Source organism: Lotus japonicus, chromosome 2 (genome assembly GCF_012489685.1).
Source record: "Lotus japonicus ecotype B-129 chromosome 2, LjGifu_v1.2".
Classification (NCBI taxonomy): Eukaryota; Viridiplantae; Streptophyta; class Magnoliopsida; order Fabales; family Fabaceae; genus Lotus; species Lotus japonicus.
Genome location: NC_080042.1, coordinates 38,421,758 through 38,436,919, shown reverse-complemented (window position 1 = coordinate 38,436,919; position 15,162 = coordinate 38,421,758). Strand labels below are relative to the sequence as shown.

At 42.3% G+C, this 15,162-nt stretch overlaps 1 protein-coding gene across 1 annotated transcript; it reads left to right on the top strand.

Annotated features, from left to right (window-relative positions):
- The first annotated feature begins 12,930 nt into the window (after positions 1 to 12,930).
- On the top strand, positions 12,931 to 14,448 carry LOC130736417 (uncharacterized). The gene has a single exon (XM_057588252.1). It carries the CDS (start codon positions 12,931 to 12,933, stop codon positions 14,446 to 14,448), a length of 1,518 nt encoding a protein of 505 aa, XP_057444235.1.
- Positions 14,449 to 15,162: the final 714 nt, after the last annotated feature.

Below are 15,162 nucleotides of genomic sequence, written 5' to 3'. Positions count from 1 at the left end.
TAGTGACTTAAAACTAATTAGGTCAGATTAATGGACATGCAAAATATAGGTTACACCCTAGTTAGTTGAGATCAAGGCTAAGTTAGAATGACGCTAGTTTGATAGCAAAAAGGAATAATAATAATAATAATAATAATAATAATAATAATAATAATAATAATAATAATAATAATAATAATAATAGTAACGAACGATTTAATGCCTCGATTAGCTTATCTTGACCCAAGCATAATCAATGATAAAGAGGGAGCTATCTCAGACCACGATCCTCTATTGGTAAAGGTTAAAGGTAAGGGGGGTTATACAAGACCTTGTCTTGGTACACAACTAATAAGTTGAACGTTATTACGGTAGATAGCATATTATTACTTGCTTATATGTTATTTGATGCATGATTGGATGTTGTGCTTGAAGAGTGAATGTTGGATGAATTATTGTGCTGAATTGCTGTGACTGTGATCCATGATTGAAGTGATGCACAGTAGAAAGGGATGATAGTACACTATGGGATATAGTGGTACTTAGGATTATAAGTGACATGGTATTAGGATTGTTCCTGATACGCTAAGCATCTGAGGTAGTGGGACGATGGAAGAGATAATCCCCGATTTAATGTGTTATTGATACTTGCTTTTGAAAATTAAACCACCTATAACACCTTAGGATTAAACGTAGGATAGGTAGAATAATAAAATGAATAATAATAGTAGAATAAGTAAGTGAGCCCTTTTCTCTAAGAAATTAAAAGTACATAACCATTAACGGCGGATTAGAACTCCCGCTTGTATTCCTAGAGCTAAGATCTTATCAAAGATCCCACCTCTATAATTACTATGTTAATTACTTTAAGTAAGGCAGAAGATGCTTGTTTCTAATTTATTAGAAACTTAATGGAAGTATAAGGGGGAGATGATTGATATTTGAAAATACACTTAAGGAGCAATAAGAAGTAGGAAAGTACTGTCACTACCACTAAGAGAGTGGGAATACAGAGACGCCAAAGGTGGTCATGTTCAGAGATGAATTGACCCGGGATTTACACGGCAGTACACCTCTCATGTCTGTCTCGGCAAGACCCCTGAGGTCGGGATTGGCATGATGTTTAAGGCAAAGAGTTGCGTTGTGTACTTCTGTCTGTGAGCTTCTGAGCGATCATTGTCCGGTAAAGAGTGGACTGTAAGGAGTGTCCATGTTCCCGGGACGACTTTCCGAAGATAAACAAGCAATAGCTTCGGGCCCTTAAATTATACTCATCACATGATAAATAAAATAATAAAAAGGTTGGCGATGAACTCACCATTTCCTACGAAGTAGTGAGAGAAGTCAATTCGAAGGACGGAGGAATAAGGTTGATTTAGCCATATTGCATTATTACTTGTGTTTGCTAACATGTGTGTGATTAATGATATGTTGGCTTATGTTTTAACGCTTATCTTATCTGATGTGTATTATTGTGCAAGTCGCGTATGACTCACCCTTGCGCTTATTTTTATAAAAGAAGATAACAGGTGTGACAATGAGCTTCCCTCCAGTCCTCGCGATCCACGCTGATTTCCCGTCCCGTGCTGGCTGGCATGTTGACCCAGTTACCTGATACTGCTTTTATCAGGGACTCATAATTTTGTGGTGCAGGGATCCAGGAGCAGGACACATCGGTTTCCCAGTGACACTCCCGATGGTGTTCTCATTCTTCCTGCCGACCCACGCTGAGCACGTAGGTCCGCAGAGTCCAGGCAGTCCACAGGTGCCATATCCACAGGCTGGGGAGCCTATGGAGACCGGAGAGCCTATCCCAGCAGTACCGGTCACCGTGGTGAGCCCACCGGGATCCCCAGATCAGAGAGTTCCGCAGACCCAGAAGTCTATGGGATCTCCTCCACCCCGGAGGAACTTGTCTTGCTTTCGGGTCACAACCCGCAAGCGAGTGAGATCCCCTAGATTTTCCCGAGATGCCAGGATTTACCGTCGCAGATTTCAGAGAGGCGAGGCGTCCGGAGTCAGGGAGTCAGAGCAGGGTCCGACAGCAAGCCAGGGTCAGTGCCAGCAGCCAGCGGGGGAGTCAGTGAGGAGGATCCGGAGGAGGAAGATCCGAGGGGATGAAGCCATATGGTCCGAGTTTCTGATGATGATGACGATTTATGTTCTGTTTCTGTATTTTGATTACCTGTACCAGACTATGCGTTTGAGGGCACTGAATCCTCTTTATGTGTTGTCTTCTTATCTGTAGACTTATGCGGTGGATCCGTCCACCAACTATGCATGCTATGTATGATTTGTGTGGTTTATATCGTTATTCTCTGTAGTCTTAAGTTAGGAGGTCGAAATGCCTGGGGATGTTAAGGGAGACGCTCGAGTACTCTTTACTCTTGCGATCCCGACCTAATGAGGAGGTCACCCTAAGTAGAAAAAAAAAAGGTTCACTATTTCACGTAGCGTGCTCACTCCTGAGTGATGGAGTTAGGGAGAACTCGTCACTTAAGGAAGGGGACGCCACATTTTGTATAAGTTCTACAATGTTTGTAAAATTTTATTCACTTGTGGTTGTGGCATTATTGATAAGTTAATTAATCACAGAATCTAATTGCTGGACAACCTATTCATGGTGGTCAACCTAATCATGCCGGTCAACCTATTCATAGCCAACGACAAGGCACCCATGGCCAATTTCAACATGAAGCGGCGAAGAAAACGGGCTGATATGTAAGCAAATGTAGTTTGATGATCTAGCCATCGGATGGCAAATATTTGTCTACGGGAAAAACCACCAATAAATATTTGTCTACGGGAAAAACCACCAATATTGAACTATGCATGTATAATGGTTTCAAGTGAGAAACTAAACTGTTCAACCTTTCTATTCCAACGTTTGATTCTCTACTATATAGTGTATGTGATTTCTAGCTTCTCAATATTTTCGAGAAACAAATATCTAATATATGAAAAATCTCCATTTGTTTAATTTTATGTATTATTTAAGTATTTAAGTTGAAAAATAAAAAAGACCTCATTCTAAAGTTTGGGCCGGCCAATTTGGATCAGTTCTGCACATAACCACATAACTCATACAAATTGAATAATTGACCAAAAAAAAAATACAAATTGAATAAAAAGTAGAATATGGCATTCCCATCACAACATAATACTCAGAGTAACAATGTCTGAAAATTATACCGAACAGAGAAAGATTGTTTAAGCTGCTTGAACAAACAAGCTTTCAAGCGCACAGTTGTTTAAAATACTAAACCACCATAGTCACAGGGACTATGCTACTTCTTTTTCTTTTGATGGCGGTGAAAGGTGCAGTAGACAAGATTATTGGCAGTGCTACATGGCTGGCAATGAATCCTGTCCCGACTTTTAATTTGTGATCCTTCACAAAATCATACCAACGACCTCCAAGATTGCAGGCGCTTGTTTGGTCATTCCTATCCCTCCACTTGAGTTCACAACCACCACTTTCCATGTTCATTAGCCAAAATGATGTGCTCCCATTCTTTCCTCAAGTGTCTACGAACATAACGCGCTGGTACGTGCTGTAAACAGAATTAAGCCTCAAGTTACAATTCACATTCCTCACATTTTAACTGAGAATATAAATGCATTCTTCACCGCCATGTAATGAAATGAAATGTAACCAAACATTGCATAAAGAAATACATAATGAGTACTCACAACTGTCTGGCGTTCAGAAATTGCTGAGGCAGTCATCACCAGATCAAATTCTACAACTGGAAGATCCCCATGATCGTTGCCTGCATTGGGAGCACGCGGCAAAGAACCTATGAGATCGTCATCTTCTTCATTTTCGCAGTCTTCTTCAATGTGAACCGTCTGTAAATCTTCTCCAATATTGACAGCGACACCATGCTTTCTTGGGGCATCCTTTTCATTTCTCTGAGGTTTTCTCTGGGAAGTTCCCACACCGTAATCGATTTCATACATCGACTCATTTGTTACTTTCACATTGAACTTGTTTCGCAGGAAGTGGTAGAACTCAATCAAGTGATTTTCATGCAAGTTATACTTAACAGCAAGTGCACGACTAGATTCCCAAATCCTACACGTATTTCCCCCAAAGAAAAACTTAAACTCGCAAGTACCCCCTACCGGATCTCTAAGTTCTATTGTATTACCCATATCAGCTCTGAATCTGGAGTAAACTTCGTAAGACATTTCCATGTGTTCCTGCACATGTTGAAAATACAATGCAGCCAGCCATTACAACCACATAATTCCAGCCCAAATTCTATGAAAAATATCAGATGCACAGGAAAAACTACCTGACTCAAGTCTAATCGAAGGGTGAAATCAGGGGATGCTGGAGCTTTTTGTTTGGACTGCATGCTGTTTTTCATTCATAACCAGGCACAATTAGTCAGACAACGAATTGGAACCAAAATTTTGTGCATGCAGGTAAAACCAATATACTTTGGGATGCATTTTCGACTTGTGAAACAGAGTGCTGAAAAATGGAAGTTGCGTGTGTGGTGATTTATGAAGCATAGTGAAGAAAATGAAATCGAAATTAAGAGTGACCTTAAGGCTAAGAAAGTATAAGGCGAAGATAACAAGGCTTGAAAACACATACAATATTCATAAAGGTATATTATACACACGAACCTTGGTCCTTGCTCGGAGGGGGGTGGTGATTGTGCAACACACGAACAAGAAGGGGATGGGGAAAGAGAGAAAAAAACCCTACGTGATGCTGTTCTCCTTCTCTCTTGTGAGACCCAAGTTTTTAAGTTTGGAATAAACCGAATAAAATTCCTTTTTCACGATTAATTCGAGGTAACGTGGAGGAAAACCTGAACAAGTGTTTATTGAATGGGATAGATTTGTGAAGGAGAAAGTTCAGGAAAAAGCTAAGGATTGTATCAAAGTCGATAGAAGTTATAACACGATTAGTATTCGCTTAAACCTAGGTCAAGAACGCTAGTAAATAGCTAATTTACTCTTTAAGGTACGATGGAAACTAATTCCAAAAATCTTCAGAGAAATGTTAGAATTTCTCTTATTCGTCTATAAACGAGCGTTTCGATACGAAACTCTGGAATGTACGAACGACAAATTCCAATACTCGGAAGTTTGCCGAAACCGAAACCCTGATAGTTTAGAAACCCTAAAATCAACGGACGATGAAGACTTTTTCTATTCGGAGCTTCAAATAAAGATTTCATCCGTGCATGCCCACTCTAATCGACGTTCCAAATCTTTCTTCAGAAGGAAGTTTCTGCATCCGAAGTCAAGACCATAAAGTGCATAAAGTGCATTTTAAGTCGGTACACATTAAAAACAAGCCTCGAAAACCAAAAATCATACTGATATTTCTTTGAAGAATTAGAAGATTCAGTGGGAAGATTATCGTGTCAAAAATACGTTGGAATCAGTAGGAAAAATCGGAATCGCGAAATTCTCATTTTTCCGCATTTTCCATTTCCTATATATAGTTTGAAAAATGAAAAAAAAAAACAAAAAAATCACAAACTCACACACACGGCCGAGAGCTTCTTGGAGGAAAGGAGGAGAAAAGTGATTTTTCCAATTCTTGACCGATCGTCGTTCCGTTCGTTGCTACGCGTAGACCTCGAGGTACTGATGCTTTTTCCTACTTCTGATCGTCAATTCTGTCGCTTTTCTCTATGTCTTTCTGTGCTCAAAGTTTTGAGCTTTTGTAAAACTGTCCAAATAAGTTGATTTTGGTGTCTAAACTTATTGCCTACGTGTTCTAGAGCGTGAATATCCGGTTGTTTTCTGCTGAATGTCGCCGAAATGCCGCCGGGATCAATTTCTGTTGGAAAACCCATTTCTGGGTAAAGTTCCGTTCTTTAAGCTGAAAATTCACGACTGAGCTTAGCTTTAGAAGGATTAGTTGTTATAAATGTCGTTAGGATCGACCCCATCTAATTTGTTTTTCGAAATTCTGATTTTGAGTTTCCGAGCTAAAAATATTGACCAAAATACCCCTGCGACAGTTTTCGACCCGATAATTTTTCTGAGAGTTTCCCTGGCCTAGATATCGCCTAAGAATACCTAGGAATTGATTTAGATCGAAGAAAAAGTTCGAAAAGCCTATTTTCCAGAGTGGCCGAAACCTATTTGCTTGGGTACCGTGTCCAAAAATAATTTTTGGGTCTCTATGACCTAAGCCATTGCGTAGCTCTTTCAATTGTCGAAATTTTGGCTCCGGTTTCGTGTTATTCCGAGTTCTGTAGCTCGAGTTATGCACGGTTTAGCGAATAAAGTGTTTTTGTACAAAACTTGAATCGAGTCAAAACTCATCCATTCGGGGAAAGCCCTTCCATTCGTGCCTAAATGTTGTACTCTGAAGCTTCTTGAGCTTTGTCGAACATTAGTTAGGATTGTTTCGACTGTATCGACTTGGTTTGATTCATTATTGCTTTGTTGCTCAAAGGTTCGATTGTGGAAACTTTGGGATTGACTGAACAAGCTTGTGAGTGAGACCTACACCGCGAGACTGGAACAACTCGAGGTGAGGGCAACTTACTTACTAGCTATTTGTATTTTAGGCGTCGAGGAATTCGACTTGATTTATTGTTATGCACTTGATTGTGTTTGACTAGGAAAAATGTTTTCTGAGGCTACGGCTGACAATTGATAATCATTTATCGCTTGAATTGTTTTTGAGATTGATTCACATGCTATGTGCTAAATGGTTAATCTAGGACGTGTTGATATATGTGCCATGACTGTTGGATTGTGTTACTTTGATTATGAAATTACACATATATCTGTTGTACGTCAGAGAGGATAACGGGCAGTTATGCCAAATTTATCATGAGATTTTGGAAAAGTTTGATGGGACGAATCGAGGTTCGGACCCTTATTATTTTAGTGGATCGAGACCTTCTCTGGGAGTTACTTGGGATGATGGGCTTTTAAACTAATAAGATTAGAGATAAAACTAAATGGAAACTATTTTACAAGGAAAATTCATAATACATTAAACAACATCTGAACCCTTTAAATAATGATAACAATGTCAGATGAAAGCTTAGGGCTTGGATGTTAGTTTTGGAAAATGAGAAGTGACGCCGAATCCAAGGTTTGGGGAAACCAATAAGTTCCCAAGTACATTGGTACTCCTTCGCTCTTTGAGCAGTTTATTTAGCCAACCAAAGGATGAGCCGGGAATCGTCACTGAGGCGTGAGACTTCATGAAAGCATGGAACTTCACTGAGGCGTGAGACTTCGTGAAAGGGTGCAAATTCACTGAAGCGTGAGACTTCGTGAAAGCAAAAACTTCACTAAGGCGGGAGACCTTGTGGAGACGGGAACCTTCGCTGAAGCGGGAGACTTTGCAGAGGCGTGCAGACTCACTGAAGCGTGAGACTTCGTGAATGCGCGAAAATTCACTGAAGCGTGAGACTTCGTGATGCGTGAAAATTCACTAAAGCGTGAGACTTCGTGAAAGCGTAAGACTCCATTGAAGCGTGAGACTTCATGGAAGCGTGAGATTTCATCGTCGTTTACCATAGGGCAAACGACAGGGAACAGTTGTTTAGTTAGACACTTGTGCGTTGGGAGGGCGATACATTGTTTGAATAACCTTATCACCTAACCTCATATGTTGAGATTTTGATGATTTGATAATGGTGAACATTGTCATGTTATTTGTTGAATTGTTGAGATATTTAATATTGTGTTGTTACTAGAGATCGGATAACATGTTATGTATATACCTTAGGGTAGACGATACATAACTTATATGTATGTATACAACCTATATATATATACCCCTTAATTCATCACATGTTACTTGTATTATCTATTATATCCTGTGAGTTGACCCTCGCACCTTGGCTTTGTTTGTATGTTTGTGTTTGGGCGGTCGGCCTGCTACCAGGCGTCCGTCAGCCGGTTCGTGATGATTCGTTGTGCGGGAAAGACCCGGAGCGAAATGACTATTACTGAAGCCTTCGACGAGGACCCGGACTTCATGCCTGATCGAGGAAGGGTCGATGATAGTAGTGTGGGTTATGGGTGGTTAGAGTCTTTTGAGCTGGTTGTTGCTGTCATAGCTCTGATTCGTCATTTGTACTTTTGGGACCGGGTAGTTTCCGACAGGTTGCTTTCGGTGTGGTTCTCCATAGATGGGGATCGCATGGAGTAGTCGGACGTAGGAAGTCTTTTTGGAAGCCGTTTTGGGCTGACTTACTTTTCGGAGGACTGTATTTATAAAACTTATGACTCTATCTATGGGTCGCACTTGTTTGCCGTTGGGCAATACCTTTAGTTATTCGATGTTACATTCCGTCACTTGAGGACACTCGCGACGATGTTTTTAGTTGCAGCGAGAGCTGTACTTATATTGTATATTAATCGCTGTTAATCGCGATTGGGTTGAGTCTTCATTTCGACAAGTCTTTCTATTTAACCAATATCGAAAAAAAAAATACCTGCTTTTCCGCTTTATTTTATCCTTGAGTTACTAAAGTGACGCCACCGAAATCGGGGTGTTACATCTCTCGAGTCTCTGAACAGACCTTTCTTATCTCCTCTCTCAACAGTTCTTCTGTGGTTGAGAGAAGACTATGCATAGATTGCAGCAAGAGCGTGTATAGTTACATAGTTTGCACAACTTTCAAAGCTAACGCATAGGGGCAATCATGACTCTTCAGAAATATCATTTAAGTAGCATTTAAATAGCATTATCAAATAGCTGTTTTAATTAAAAATATAGCTATTATAAATTAAGAAATTAGGTTTTCAAAAATAAATATGGATTTAACATCTCAGTAGATCTTAGTTGATAAACCAAATTTTATTTAATAAATCAATTGGTATCGAAAAGAAATTATATAAACGTCAATTTTTTAAAGAGAAAATAGAATGTAACATAAAAATGAGAACCAACAAGTAAACACATAACTGCAAGTTCATCAATCAACTTCTGCAAATGATTATATGCACATTGAATAAGAAAGCATCTGCATTGTGTGTTTTTTTAAATATAAAATTATTTTTATGTTTTGACATGTGACAATTGAAGAATGATATGTGCACAAGATAAAAAAACACATACAGATTAGGGGAAAAAGCAATCCATTAGTTAAAGTCGTTTTTCAACAGCGATTATTGTAATTTGCTAGAATGTTTTACAAATGCAAGCTAAAATCATGGGAACATACCAATAATTCTCCATGAAGTTGAAGAATAAAGCGCCTGAATTCCGTGTTGTTTTCTATCTAAAATGTGAATATAATGGTTACCACACACACCTGATGAACGCAATGGATGAATGATGTGCACAAATTTAGATTTCACAGAATATACAACACATGCAGTTTAGGGGAAAAGGCAATGCACGAGTGAAAATAGAAGTTCAACATCAGTTTTGAGCAAATATTCATCAAATGCAAGATAAATCCAAATAATAAGGGCCTGTTTGGTTTATTAAAACTGAAAACATGTTTTTAAAAAATCAAAATAGTTTTCAGCTAAAAGATGTTTTCAGTTTCTGTTTTTAGTTTTCAGTTATTAGTTTTCTAAAGGCTAAAAAGCTTTTTTGGCCCCTGATGTTTCAAGTTTGTGCAAATTCTGCCCCTACTCTATATTTGTCGACGTTTCTACCCCTCATGTTTTCAAACAGTGCACCGTCTACCCCTCCGTCAGTCGAGCTTTCTCATGAGAGGTTCCGTATATGAAGTTGATGATGATAAAGGAAATGATATAAATTAAATTTGCTTGATGTATATATCAATTATGTATGTAACTGAACTGGTTAAATGCATGTTTTGCTACATACAGGTCTTGAGTTTGAATCTCCCATGCCTCCTTTTTCCAATTTCACTTGTAATTTCCACGTGGAGGTCCAAAAAATATTTTAAAAAAAAGCCAAATCAGCTCATTATGTTAGTTTTTTAACGTCTGACTGACGGAGGGGTAGACGGTGCACTGTTTGAAAACATGAGGGGTAGAAACATCGACAAAAATAGAGTAGGGGCAGAATTTGCACAAACTTGAAACATCAGGGGCCAAAAGTGCTTTTTAGCCTTTTCTAAATGATGGAAAACATGTCATTCAAACTGCTTTCTTTTACTGAAAACTATTTTTAAAAATGGTTTCTGAGATTTTTAAAAAAAAAACTGAAAACAAAAACTGCAATCAAACATGCCCTGATATGCTGGAATTATGAGCAAATACAGGTGAAATCAAATCTTTCTCCACACCTCCCACCCCCCATCAGCAAGAAGCATGTAAATGAATGGTGTGAAAGACAAAGAAAATATAAGCAAGTCCAATTTAAGACCATTGTCCAAAAATTATCAACATAAAACAACATTCCACCCCCCCACCACCCCACAACATCAAACTGCACAAACCCAGGTGATAATGACACTAAACTAAGAGACTCTGTCAGAGTTGATTAAGGCCTAATCTATCTAAGGCGATAAATCTTTCCACACTTGATTTTAGAACAAAAAATATTAAAAAACCTGCTGGGAAGGATTCTAACCCAAAAAATTAGAATTGTCTTGGTATATGCAATTAACCTAAAGCTAGACCAGTTGAATTAAGGGTGGGATCGCAGTGGCTTAACCATTCTTTTCACCACACTAACGTGGATCAAGGTAGGATTCCGCCTATCGTTGCCAAATGAAACACAATCCCCCTTGACCAACTCATTTTTTACCACAAAATCACGCCAGCCCTTTGAAATGTAGTGGACTGGGCGAGGCCCTAGGGTCCCTCGCCCAGGAGCGCTGGCTTGGGCGATGAGGAGACCGGGGACTTGGGCCTTCCTCCCGGATGCCCAACTAGCCCATTAGGATGACTTGGAGGCGCTAAGCCCAACTCCCCCAACTATAAATAGGCGGTTACGCTCTCATTCTCCCCAGGAATCTCACATCACGTTCCTTACACCTTAGGTACTATACCTCATCTCAATGTTCATGATGGAACATTTGGCGCCGTCTGTGGGGAACGGTAGATTTCGATTCCTGGACTACGTGGATCGTGGTTTAGCTTTCGATTTTTCGTGCCTCTTTGGTTTTTGATTTCTTAGTCAAATTCTTGATTTGTTGGGGGAACTTGATGGAAGCGCAACGTCGACGAAGCGAACGAAAGATGAAACACACGCGTGGTCCGCGTCACGCGTATAGAAGGCGACGCAAGAAGGAGGCGGAATCTTCAGTCTCCTTGTTTACCCTCAGAAGAAAAACCGTCGTCACCTCAGTCGTTGGACACTCTCAGAGATTGGAGGTGGCTGATTCGCGACATAAGTAGTGGTTTGGAGCAGCAAGACACGGAGGCCCGGGGAGCAAATACAACGGCGGAGCCTCGGACATTTCAAAGGGAAAGCTATTGGAAATCCTCGAAGGAATTGAGAAACTCAAGATCGGCAAAAGGAAAGCTGGCGTGCCTGGAAAAATTGTCTAAATCGGAAATCCTCCGAGAACTGTTAGCGACGCGAATAAGCGGCGAGCCGGGAGGTGAGTGTTGCGTTTATCACCAGGCCATGGGCCACATCACAGAGGAATGCCGCACGTTGCAGCGTGAGGTTGGAAAACTGATAGCGGCAGGAAAACCTACTAGAATACAGGGCGGTAGTGCTCCGATACCCAAAGGAGGACACACGATCGCCGGAGGGTTTGGAGGAGGAGGAATCACCAGTGCAGCTAGAAAGCGGTACGCTAGGGCAGTGAACACAGTAACAGAGGTTCCTTTCGGCTTTTCACACCCAGACATTACCTTTTCATCCGATGACTTCTTTGGAGTAAAGCCACACCTAGACGATCCGATTGTAATTCTCCTTCGCGTCAACCAACTTAATGTACAACGAGTACTTTTGGATCAAGGGAGTTCAGCGGACATCATTTACGGCGGGGCATTTGATCGACTCGGTTTGAATGAGGCAGATCTCACTCCTTATGCAGGGACTCTGGTGGGGTTTGCGGGCGAGCAAGTATGGGTGAGAGGCGTCCTAGACCTTGATACCACATTCGGCGAGCGAGAACGCTAAGACGCTGAGGGTGAAATACTTAATCCTAGGAACGGAGGGATCTTACAACATGATAATTGGCAGAAACACCTTGAACCGATTGTGCGCTGTGATTTCAACGGCACACTTGGCGGTTAAATATCCTTTGCCAAATGGACGAGTTGGGAGAGTGGCTGTGGACCAGAAAACTGCGAGGGAGTGCTACTTTAACGCGGTTGATCAGTACGAGAAAAGGAACGCCTCGGTGGGACACCGATGCAACGAGGTCGATGCGCCGGAAGAGAACCTAGATCCAAGGGGCGAGTCAACAGGCCCACGCCGATCGAGTAGACCAAGGAACTGAAATTTGGCGAGAAGATACTCAAAATAGGGACCCGACTGACTGAGGCCCAAGAACAAAGATTATCAAAGCTATTGGGCGAGAACTTGGATCTCTTTGCTTAGAGTCACAAGGACATGCCAGGAATAGACCCGAACTTCATTTGCCACAGGCTGGCGCTAAATCCCGGAATTAAACCAGTGACCCAGACACGCCGACAAATGGGCGATGAAAAGGAGAAGGTGATCCAACAAGAGGTAAGCAAATTACTGGCGGCACACTTCATTCGGGAAATTAAGTATCCTACTTGGCTGGCGAATGTGGTGATGGTAAAGAAGGTGAACGGAAAATGGCGGATGTGTGTAGACTACACAGACCTGAACAAGGCATGTCCGAAAGATTCTTATCCATTACCGAGCATAGACAAGCTAGTGGATGGAGCGTCGGGAAATGAGCAGCTGAGTCTGATGGATGCCTATTCGGGATATCACCAAATCAAGATGCACCAGCGGATGAAGACAAAACGACCTTCATGACCGCTAGGGTAAACTACTGTTATCAAACCATGCCCTTTGGGCTGAAGAATGCGGGGGCGACGTATCAGCGGTTGATGGATAGGGTATTTGAGGGCTAAGTGGGAAGGAACATGGAGGTATATGTCGATGATATGATCGTGAAATCGGTTTTGGGATCAAGCCATCATGAGGATTTGACGGAAGCTTTTGGCAGGCTCCGAAAGCATAATATGAGGCTCAATCCGGAGAAGTGTTCTTTTGGTATACAGGGCAGGAAGTTTTTCGGCTTCATGATTACGTCAAGAGGGATTGAGATCAATCCAGATAAGTGTAAAACAGTCCAAGAAATGAAAAGCCCCAGCAGTGTAAAAGAGGTGCAGCGCCTGACGGGACGGATTGCAGCCCTGTCCAGGTTTCTCCCTCATTCAGGCGAAACGTCGGCCCCATTCTTCAAGTGCCTAAAGAAGAATGCGGCGTTTGAGTGGAGTTCAGAATGCGAAGAAGCCTTTAAACGCCTCAAAGAGATGTTGTTCGCGCCACCCGTGTTGTCAAAACCTACCCAAGGCCTCCCATTGCACTTGTATTTTTCTTTCAGCGATCATGCAATCAGCTCCGTCATTCTTCAGGAGGTAAACAGAGAGCAAAAAATAGTTTACTTCGTAAGCCATACACTTCAAGGGGCGGAGATTAGGTATCAGAAGATAGAGAAGGCGGCGCTCCCCGTCCTCGTTACCGCCAGACGACTAAGACCTCACTTTCAAATCTTTCAGGTAAAAATAAGAACTGATCTTCCTTTGAGACAGGTGTTGCAGAAGCCAGATTTGTCAGGGAGACTTGTCGCATGGTCGGTTGAATTGTCAGAATACGGTTTGCAATACGACAAAAGGGGGAAGGTCGGTGCGCAGACTTTAGCTGATTTTGTGGTGGAGTTAACGCCAGAAGACAGTGAGAAGGTGAGCATGCAATGGACATTGTTTGTCGATGGGTCATCAAATGACAACGGAAGTGAAGTAGGGGTGACGCTACAAGGGCCTGGGGAGTTGGTATTAGAGCAGTCCCTCAGATTCCAGTTCAAAGCCAGCAATAACCAGGCAGAATATGAGGCCCTGATCGCCGGGCTGAAGTTAGCAGTTGAGGTACAGATTGACAGTTTGCTGGTTAGAACGGACTCGTTGCTAGTGGCAAACCAGGTAAATGGGGAATTCCAGGTGAAGGACCCGGCCTTGATAAAATATCTAGAGCGTGTACGACTGTTGATGGGTCGACTGCAAGAGGTGGTAGTTGAATTCGTGTCAAGGGCGCAGAACCAGAGAGCGGACGCCCGAGCAAAATTGGCAAGCACTCGGAAGCCGGGAAATAATGGAAGTGTGATCCAAGAGACGCTCGCCAATCCTAGCATAGAAGGAGATTTGGTAGCCTCGGTTGACCGCCAAGAAACTTGGATGGACCCCATTGTAGACATCTTGGAGGGTGAGCCAAGCGAAGTGGTAAAATACTCGAAGGAACAAAGGAGAGAGGCAGGACACTACACTTTACTAGATGGGATACTCTTTCGACGAGGATTTAGTTCGCCACTCCTGAGATGTCTTCCGCCCGGGAAGTACGAGGTTGTTATGGCAGAGGTTCACGGGGGGGGGGGTTTCCGCTAGTCACATCGGAGGAAGGTCTCTGGCTAGCAAAGTCCTCAGAGCAGGTTTTTACTGGCCTACAATAAGAAAAGACTGTGCAGAATTCGTGAAAAAATGCGAAAAGTGTCAAGTGTTTGCAGACTTGCCCAGGGCTCTAGCGGAACAATTGGCCACGATTAGCTCCCCATGGCCCTTCGCCATGTGGGGAGTTGACCTCGTCGGGCCTTTCCCCACCGCCAGGTCACAAATGAAGTTCATCCTTGTGGCGGTGGAGATTGTAAGTTTTTACTGGAAAAGAATCGTATGTCGGTTCGGGGTACCATGGGCGACCGTTTCGGACAATGGAACGCAGTTTGCAAGTAATCAAACCAGAGAATTCTGCGAAGAGATGGGTATTCAGAGAAGATTCTCTTCAGTAGAGCATCCACAGACTAACGGGCAGGCAGAATCAGCAAATAAGGTAATCCTGCGAGGTTTGAAGCGGTGGCTCTCAGAGGCAAATGGAGCCTGGTTAGATGAACTCCCGGTTGTGATCTGGCCCTACTATACAACGCAACACTCATACACTGGGGAGACTCCGTTCAGGATGGCTTACGGGGCGGACGCCATGCTTCCCGTAGAAATATACAACAGTTCTTGGCGAACAGCGCCACAGTTCAAAGGCGAGAACTCCTCGAACATGGCGGTAGAGCTAGATTTGTAATCAGAAACACACGATGAGGCTCGCATCAGAGA